This window comes from Elephas maximus, chromosome 7, assembly GCF_024166365.1.
Source record: "Elephas maximus indicus isolate mEleMax1 chromosome 7, mEleMax1 primary haplotype, whole genome shotgun sequence".
Taxonomy (NCBI): Eukaryota; Metazoa; Chordata; class Mammalia; order Proboscidea; family Elephantidae; genus Elephas; species Elephas maximus.
Window position 1 is genome coordinate 110798033 of NC_064825.1, and position 9978 is coordinate 110808010.

Below are 9978 nucleotides of genomic sequence, written 5' to 3' on the forward strand. Positions count from 1 at the left end.
CAAAACATATGCCAAGTAAACAGGTTTTTCATGTACAATTCGGTGACACTTATTATATTAATTATATTGAGAAATCGTCACCAGTATCTGTTGCAAAAAGTAAGTTTTAAAAATAAACAGCAGTCACCTATTCAATGTTTATTGCAGCACTTTTCACTATAGTCAAAAGGAGGAAACAACTGGAAGGTTCGTCAACAAATTAACAGATAAACAAATTGTGCTATATACACACAATGGATTACTACTCAGCCATAAAGAGAAATGAAGTCCTGATCCAAGCCACAATATGGATGAACCTTGTAAACCTCATGCTGAGTGAAGTCAGTCAGTCTCAAAAGTACAAATGCTGTATGATCTCATTTATAAGAAAAACACTGGTATATGGAAACCAAGGAGCCCTGGTGGCGCAGTGGTTAAGAGTTCAACTACTAACCAAAAGGTTGGCAGTTCAGATTCACCAGCCACTAGTTGGAAACCTATGGTGCATTTCTACTCTATCCTATAGTGTTGTTATGAGTTGGAACCAACTTGGCAACAAAGAGTTATTTTTTGGTTTTCAAAGATGATTAGTGGTTATCAAGGCTGAGAGGGAAGGTGAAGAGGGAATTTTTGCTTAGGAGGAATTGAGTTTACGTTAATGCTAGTGGAATGACCTGGAAAGGGATAGTGAGAATGGTTGTACAACTTGGAGAATGTAATTAATTTTACTGAATTATACATTTAGAAATTGTTGATCAGGTATATATTTTGTTATGCATAATTTCGCTACTATATATAGACAGATCAATAGAGAAAGACTATAGAGATTTTTTTTCTCATGAAAGCATTACCCTAACACATGTGTTTTCTTAAAGTCATTTTTTTAACCTATGAACTAAATGAGAAGAAACAGCCCTCAAAGTCTGTTTATTTCTACTCTTTGTTCATTATCCACCAAAAAAAAAAAAAAAAACAGAAGATAATTAAAAGCAAACATTTCATAGTCTATTACTTTTAAAACATCCTTGTTCTAGAGACTGAGAATTTTGGGAGAAACAAATATGAACAGAAAAAAAAAAAAAATTAAGATAGAGTGGGTTGTGTGTAATGAATGTTATACAGTCATAAAATCATTGGGTTGGGGGTGGTTGACGTGGTTGGTGGAAGGGAATCAGACTGTGGTTAATGACAATAAAGGACAGCCATTAAAGGGATGTCATATTTCTCAATGAGGAAGTAAAGAAGGTGGCTTTAGAAATGGAAGAAACAGGATAAGCAATGGAAAGGAGGTTAGAGTCATTTAGTAGAGATTCTATCTGAGCTTCATTAGATGTGTGATTTGACAGGAGGATGGTAGCCATAAAGCATGGCATTAGACTCAATTATTGTTATAGGATACTGATCATTTTGAATGAAAACTTCAGGCTTTGCTAAAGTTGCTGCAGAATTCACAGGGGAAAAATACAGAATCAGAAATTTAATTAATCGCATGTTCGTATAACACAGAAAAATGAGGTAGAGACTTCAGAGATTTAAGTCCCAAGTGTCACTAAGTAACAATAAAATGTGACCTTCCTTGTGCTTGCCTACCTAAAACCAGAACAGAAAGACATGCTCATTTCAGGTAGGATTCTGAATTGTCAAATTAAAAGAATATAGAAAAAAGTTTTTTTTGAAAAATGAGGAATCAAATATTGAGGAATTTGTAAATGAATAATTTTATACTTAATTATCCAGTTAAATAAACTCTGTAATCTAATAGCCAAACCATAATGTTTTATGGTTGAAGCTGTGAAAATTTGACTGACATCATTAGTATGAGTAAATAGATATTTTATTAATTTATATTTTAACTAAAATTCATAAGTAAATTATTAGTTTTATTACTGTTCGAGTGATTTCACTATATACATGAATTTTAGATTTTTCTAGTGCTATTCCAACCATAATTGATGTGTCAAATTAAAAATGCCAATTTGTATAAATTCAAATTTGTATGAACCAAATACTATAATAACTAAGTACAGAAAAAAAAAAAACTCAGGCTACCATTCGCATTTCGATTTTCATATACCAACCAAAATATTCACACAAACACATACATAGGCACACAAGAAAATGAATCCTTTATAATTCTTAAACATTTGTTATTCCTCTTTCCTTTCTTAATTTTTACAGAAAATTCAACTTAGAAATCCAAAGAGATACAAATACATGTGTTAAATTCTGTTTTTCCCGCTTTGTATCACTTCTCTTTAGTTTGTCAATGGACACATCCTTTGGGTTCAGATCAGTCATATAACTTGGTTGTAAATGCTCGTCACAGAGGAAGTGTGATAGAAAAGTTGAATAAAACATGTTTCATTCATGCTTCATTATTCAGTTAAAATTCAAGGCATCATAGACCAAAACAGTAACATGATCATTTTCATTTGTTAATTTTTATTGTTGCTGAATCTTTAAAGTCAATTGTATTTCAGGACAAATACAGTAAAAGTGATTGCATTTTCCTCCAATGGGTCATTTATCTGTATATGTCCGACGTTGAGGCCTGTGCCCTCTGGCTGTGTGTCTCTGACTACTGTGTGTTTGTGTATCACTCTCAATCTGGAATGGGCCTTAGGTGTATTTCAAACCCGCTGTCTAAGACAAGACAGTAGAGGACAATACAAATGACAGATATCATGAATGACACACGGATTTAGAATCAAAGTTTCCAAAGTTTGTGTTCCAGACATTTTAATTATTTTTTTTTCAATAAAGTAACCCCAGACCAAAAACCCATTGCTGTCAAGTCAATTCTGACTCATAGCTACCCTAAAGGACAGAGCAGAACTGCCCCGTAGGGTTTCCAAGGAGCACCTGGTGGATTCAAACTGCAGACCTTTTGGTTAGCAGCTGTACCTCTTAACCACTGCACACACCACCAGGGTTTCCAATTACAGTGCCTCTTTAAGAATTACATTTATCTGGGCTTCTTTCTGTGGATAAAGAAGACAATTTACAGAAAGAAAATGTGCTGTCTTAAAAGATAATATTTTGTGAATGTCCAGCAGAGTTAAACTCTGATGTATGATTCTCTTGATTGTTTTTGTAGCTGTTTAAAACAAGAACAAAGGAGAATGGATGGAGAAAATTGTTCCTCCTTGACCGAATTCCACCTCTTGGGAATTACTAATAACCCTGAGATCAAAGCAGCCGTATTCATCATGTTTCAGGTTGTTTATGTCATTATTCTTGTGGGAAATCTTGGGATGATCATTTTAATTAGAATGGACTCCCAGCTCCAAACACCAATGTACCGTTTCCTCAGCCACCTCTCCTTCTGTGACCTGAGCTATTCCACAGCAATTGGGCCCAAGATGCTGGTGGACCTCTTAGCCAAAGACAAATCAATTTCTTTCTATGGCTGTGCTCTGCAATTCTTCATCTTCTGTGTCTTTGCAGATTCTGAGTGTCTCCTGCTGGCAGTGATGGCCTTTGATAGGTACAAGGCCATTAGCAACCCCTTGCTCTATACAGTCGACATGTCCAGCAGCATGTGCTCTGTGCTTATGGCTGGGGTTTACCTGGTGGGCATGGTGGATGCTTTGATACACACCACGTTAACTTTCCGCTTATGTTTCTGTGGGTCAAATGAAATTAATCATTTCTTTTGTGATATTCCTCCTCTTCTGTTGCTATCTTGTTCAGACACGCAGGTCAATGAATTAGTGATATTCACCATTTTTGGCTTCATTGAACTGAGTACCATTTCAGGAGTTCTTGTCTCTTACTGTTACATCATCCTCTCAGTGTTAAAGATCCGCTCCGCTGAGGGAAGGTTCAAAGCTTTCTCCACCTGCACCTCTCACTTAACTGCTGTTGCAGTTTTCCAGGGAACTATGCTCTTTATGTATTTCCGGCCGAGTTCTGCCTACTCTCCGGATCAAGACAAAATGACCTCTTTGTTTTACACCCTTGTGATTCCCATGTTAAATCCGCTGATATACAGCCTAAGAAATAAAGACGTGAAAGGGGCTTTAGAAAAACTGAAAAATAAAAGATGGTTTTAAAACATAAAACACACAGTTCTTTTTGTAAAATCATATGGTAGAAAGCTGTATAAGAAACAAAGTTGTCCCAGATACATTAATTTAATAAAAAAAGTATTTTACCTAAAGCCATATCACATGAAAGTTTTGCATTTCCTGAAACATGTCTTGCTTCATGCTGTGTCTTAAACTGATGTATGGTACTGCCTCTTTGCGGAGAACTTCACAGGCATTTCTTAGTGTGCTGACTTTTCTTTCCTCATTGTATCATTCATGGATCACTTCAGTTATTCTAAGATTTATTGATTTTTTTCGTAAGTGCTTATTGTGCACTTTTATACACTGTATTTCATGGTGAATCTAGCAGTTTCTATACTAATGAATTTTATAATCTAGTGGAAGTTATGAACATTAATTAAGCATTCAAATAATTTATCATAAATCACAAATCTTCATGAACTAAAAAGACTGGGCACTATTAATCCAGAGCAAAATTCTAAATCTAGTGTGCAGAAGAAAGGCTCCCCTGGAATGGAAGCATTTAACCTCGATCTAGGAGTCCTGTTTGGTATAAATGGTGCTTATTAGACATCAGTCAAAGGAATATTAACTGAGTGTAAAGTATGTACCTTGAATGTATTATCTTTGTAGCTCATGAGTAAGTAATCTAAATTATTGTGGTTACTAGAGATAATGAATCTATAAAGACATGTGTATTCATGACATTGTTGTTGTTAGTAGCCGTGGAGGCAGTTCTGACCCACAGTGACCCTGTGCACGACAGAACAAAACTCTGCCCGGTCCCACAGGATCTCACAATTTTTGCTGTGCTTGAGCCTATTGTTACAGCCACTGTGTCAGTACATCTTGTTGAGGTTCTTCCTCTTTTTCACTGACCCTGTGCTTTACCAAGCATGATGTCCCTCTCCAGGGACTGACCCCTCCTGACAACATATCCAAAGTATGTGAGATGTAGTCTCACCATCTGTTTCTAAGGAGCATTCTGGTTGTACTTTTTCCAAGACAGATTTGTTCATTCTTTTGGCAGCTCATGGTATATTCAATATTTTTGTCAACACCACAATTCAAAGGCATCAATTCCTCTTTGGGCTTCCCTATTCGTTGTCCAGTTTTCCCGTGCATACGATGCAACTGAAAACACCATGGCTTGGGTCAGGTGTACCTTAGTCCTCTAGGTAACATCTTTGCTCGTCAACACTTTAAAGAAGTCTTTTGCAGCAGATTTGCCCAAGGCAATGTGTCTTGATTTTTTGACTGCTGCTTCCATAGCTGTTCATTGTGGATCCAGGTAAGATGAGGTCCTTGACAACTTCAATCTTTTCACCATTTATCATGATGTTGCTTTTTGATTTAGTTGTGAGGATTTTTGTTTTCTTTATGTTGAGGTGTAATCCATACTGAAGGCTCTGGTCTTAGATCTTCATCAGTAAATGCTTCAAGTCCTCTTCACTTTCAGCAAGCAAGGTTGTGTAATTGCATAACACAAGTTGTTATTGAGTCTTCCTCCAATCCTGAAGCCCTGTTCTTCTTCATATAGTCCAACTTCTCAGATTATTTGCTCAGCATACACCTTGAATAGGTATGGTGAAAGGATACAACCCTGACAACATACCTTTACTGACTTTAAACCATGCAGTATCCCCTCGTTCTGTCCGAATAACTGTCTCTGGATCCATGCACAGATTTCTCATGAGCATAATTAAGTGTTCTGTAATTCCCATTCTTTGCAATGTTATCCATAATTTGTTATGATCCACATAGTTAAATGTCTTTGCATAGTCAATAAAACACAGGTAAACATCTTTCTGATACTCTGCTTTCAGCCATGATCCATCTGACATCAGCAATGATATCCCTGGTTCCATGTCCTCTTCTAAATCTGGTTTGAATTTCTGGAAGTTCTCTGTCGATATACTGCTGCAGCTGCTTTTGAATGATCTGCAGCAATATTTTGCTTGCTTGTGGTATTAATGATATTATTCTATAATCTCTGCATTCAGTTGGATTATCTTTCTGGAAAATAGGCATAAATATGGATCTCTTCCAGTAGGTTGGCCAGGTAGCTCTCTTCCAAATTTCTTGGCATAGACAAGAGAGCACTTCCGGCACTGCATCTGTTTGTTGAAACACCTCAGTTGGTATTCTGTCAATTCCTGGATCCTTGTTTTTCACTGATTCCTTCAGTGCAGCTTGGACTTCTCTTCTTTCAGTACCATTGGTTCCTGATCATACGTTACCTCCTAAAATGGTTGAATGTTGACCAGTTCTTTTTGGTATAGTGACTCTGTGTATGCCTTCCATCTTCTTTTGATGCTTCCTGTGCCATTTAATATTTACCCTGTAGAATTTTTCAGTATTGTAACCTGAATTTTTTCTTTAGTTCTTTCAGCTTGAGAAATGTCTTCTGTATTCTTCCCTTTTGGTTTTCTCTCTCCAGGTCTTTGCACATGTCATCACAATACTTTATTTTTCTTCTCAAGCCGCCCTTTTAAATCTTCTGTTCAGATATTTTACTTCATTTTTTTTCTTTTGCTTTAACTACTCTATGTTCAAGAACAAGTTTCAGAGTCTCTTCTGACATCCATTTAGGTCTTTTCTTTCTCTCCTGTCTTTTTAATGACCTCGCGCTTTCTTCATATATGATGTCCTTGATGTCATTCCACAACTGGCCTTAGGTTATTAGTGCTCAATGCATCAAATCTATTCTTCAGATGGTCACTAAATTCAGGTAGAATGTGCACAAGGTCATACTTTGACTCTTGGGGACTCGTTCTAATTTTCTTCAGTTTCAACTTGAACTTGCATATGAATAATTAATGGTCTCATCCACAGTCATCCCTTGCCTTGTTCTGACTAATGATATTGAGCTTTTCCATGGTAGTCTCTTTCCACAGATGTGGTCAATTTGATTCCATCTGGCGAGGTCCATGTGTATCGTTGCCATTTATGTTGCTGAAAAATGGTATTTGCAATGAAAAAGTCATTGGTCTTACAAAATTCAGTCATGCTATCTCCAACATCATTTCTATCACCAAGGCCATATTTTCCAACTACTGATCCTTCTTCGTTTCCAACTTCTGCGTTCCAATCACCAGTACTTATCAATGTATCCTCATTGCATGTTTGATCTATTTCAGACTGAAGTTAGTAGAAATCTTCAGTTTCTTCATCTTTGGCCTTGTGGTTGATGGGTAAATTTAGACAATATTCATATTAACTGGTCTTCATTTTAGGCTACGGATATTATCCTATCACTGAGAGCATTGTAGTTACAAGGTAATTAAAAATCATTCATCTAGGTAAAAAAAAAAAAAAGTCAAGTTGACTCTGACTCATGGAGACCCCATATGTGTCAAAGCAGAGCAGTACTCCATGATTTCAATGGCCAATTTTTCAGAATTATATCTCCAGGCCTTTCTCCCAAAGCACCTCTGGAGAACTCAAACTTCCAATCTTTCAGGTACCAGCCAAGTACATTAACCATTTGTACCACCCAGAGATTCCTTCATCTAAATATTTTCTTGATATTTACCTAAATCATCTCTGCTCTAATTTTCTGTTGGCAAAACATTGATTCAGCTTGTTCAGAAAACATGCATATGGTCACATATTTGAAGACTATATAAAACTCAAAGACATGGTTAATTATTTATTACACTTTTAGAAGCCTAAACCATTGAATGTCTAAGCTATACAGCTGCCATGGTAAAATTCTCTTGTGAGAAAACATTTCTGAATTCTGGTAAATCCTAAAAGCCCCTCTGCTTTTCTAGGTGTCATTTCCTTGTGGAACACTGTGACATGTTAGGGGAAGATATGTTAGAAAAATCCTGTGGAATATCCTTGTTTTAAATGAGTTTTATGATTTTCTCCTCCACCATGTTTTCTCAATTACCAATGTTTTTTGTCAAACTGGTGCTTATAAACAAGTACTCAGGGAGTCACTGCATTATCTCTACTTCAGAAGATGCAAATATGACGTATAATTATCTCCTTTCCATAAGACCGTTTTATATTACACTATCAAAAGACTGATTTTATTTGCATAATGTCCCTTCTAATCACACCTACTGGGTGTGATCTATAGTGAAGGAAATTTTAAGCTCAATAAATGAGAAATTTGAACTTCAGTAAATGGATATCCAAAAATGTAATAAATCAACTTAATTAATTGCAGCCTAAATCTCCCTAAAACCACTTTCTGGGATTATAGTTTGAGGGTTTCATGGTTCTGCCATCTGGGCCAGATGGCCTGAACTGACCCTTCTATCTTGGGATTCCATGCAAATGGAGAAAACATAACATTAATAAACTTTTAACAATACAAATCTGTCTACTTCAATTCTAACAGCCCCTGTGTGTAGTTACTGAGTTTTATAAGCAAATTCCTCAATCTTCTCTCTTTCCTTCGTCCTCGACACTGAAATTCCTAAACATGAAAATGGCATATGGTAGTAGATTAGGGTAAGCATATAACACAGTGAACATATAAATACATACTGGTGCTGTTATCTTTAACTACATTTGTATGGATAAAGCAGAAGTAATGCTCAATGATCCAGAAAGATGGAGGTCGTACGTTAAAGTCAGAGACAGCAATCTTTAAACTCCCCGGAAACTCCTTTCCAGAAGCATGTTATGAAGAGGGAAACAAAAGCAGTCTAAATCACTGGGCCATTTAAGAAGTCACTATTCTTCTTCACCAGCTCTTAGGGCCCTGTATGTAATCATTCCTGTAGGTGGATGATTAGGGTGTACACAGAACCTGTCTCCCCTATTGGAGAGGTTATGAAAAAGAAAATAAGTTTTGTGGCTCATCTTCATTCAAAAGGATTGCACTGTGTCTCTAGGCTGAATAACCTGAAATGTCAGTAACAATGATGCCTGGCTAGATATGATGAGGTTCAGAAGGCCAGATACTTATAAGTACAGCCCTTCTGATACCCTCTTATTCACATTCAGACTCTCATAAACAATAGAAATAGATATGCAACTTTATTAGTGCTGAAGTAAATAGAAGTTAAAACACCTGTGTATAGCTCACCTACAGAACAGCCAAAACAAAAGTGATGGACAACACCTAGCATTGGTGGGATAATAAACAACTGTAGCTCTCATACCTTTTTATTAGAAGTAGGAATTGGCATCTTTGGTGAGCTGTATGGAAGTATCTACTACAGCTGAACATACAGTTTTATACTCAAGAGAAATCAGGGTACATTGACGTTTGTATCTGTCAGGTCAGGGTACAAATATGGTGTCCAGACATGGACCAATAACTTTAAAATTCCTTCCAAAATTGGAGGGTGCCAAGGGATTAAAGATAGAGAAGGGCAACTCCAGTGTGGGCTCGAAAGAACTTTACTTGTTGGAGGCAGAATTAAAGCAGATCTCCCTATCAAGCAGTAGAAGGTGAAGGTTTTATAGTGGTCAAAGTCACAGTGGCTACACACCAGGTAGTTACATCAGACTGCTTCAGCAAGGTCACATGATGGGGCTTGGAAAACAGCAGTGAACTAACAGACACAGTGCTGAACTAACGGAAAGCATGAGGGCAGCCATGACTGGCCGCTGGAAGCCTGTTTTCCACTTCAGACCACCTCTTGAGGCTGGCTCTTACAATTTGATGTGTTCCTTCTCTTCTGCAAAGTCCCTGAGGGCCCCAAAAGGAGATGTCACTGTAGTGACGGACAGCACTGTTGTAGCTGGAGGCACAGACCATACAAGCAGTATAGGAAAACACAGCAGACAATCCCTACACCCAGGAAAATACCAAGACCCATCAAAATACCATGCCAACTACAGAGTTGCCTAATCGATTCATATCAGGGCACCACTCTCCAAGGCGTGCTTTCAGGGCTTGAAAAGGGGAGTTTCCCATGGACCCAGCACCTTCTTTTGTTGTGGACTATGATGAATCCATGAGCCCATACTAGGAAGATAT

General features: G+C 37.2%; 1 protein-coding gene across 1 annotated transcript; it reads left to right on the forward strand.

The window, feature by feature from the left end:
- The first annotated feature begins 3098 nt into the window (after window positions 1-3098).
- LOC126079912 (olfactory receptor 5W2-like) lies at window positions 3099-4034 on the forward strand. The gene has a single exon (XM_049891269.1). It carries the CDS (start codon window positions 3102-3104, stop codon window positions 4032-4034), a length of 933 nt encoding a protein of 310 aa, XP_049747226.1. The 5' UTR covers window positions 3099-3101.
- Window positions 4035-9978: the final 5944 nt, after the last annotated feature.

Bases quoted from the DNA above. Each gene is read 5' to 3' on its own strand.
- LOC126079912 (XM_049891269.1), top strand. From the start codon at position 3,102: ATGGATGGAGAAAATTGTTCCTCCTTGACCGAATTCCACCTCTTGGGA.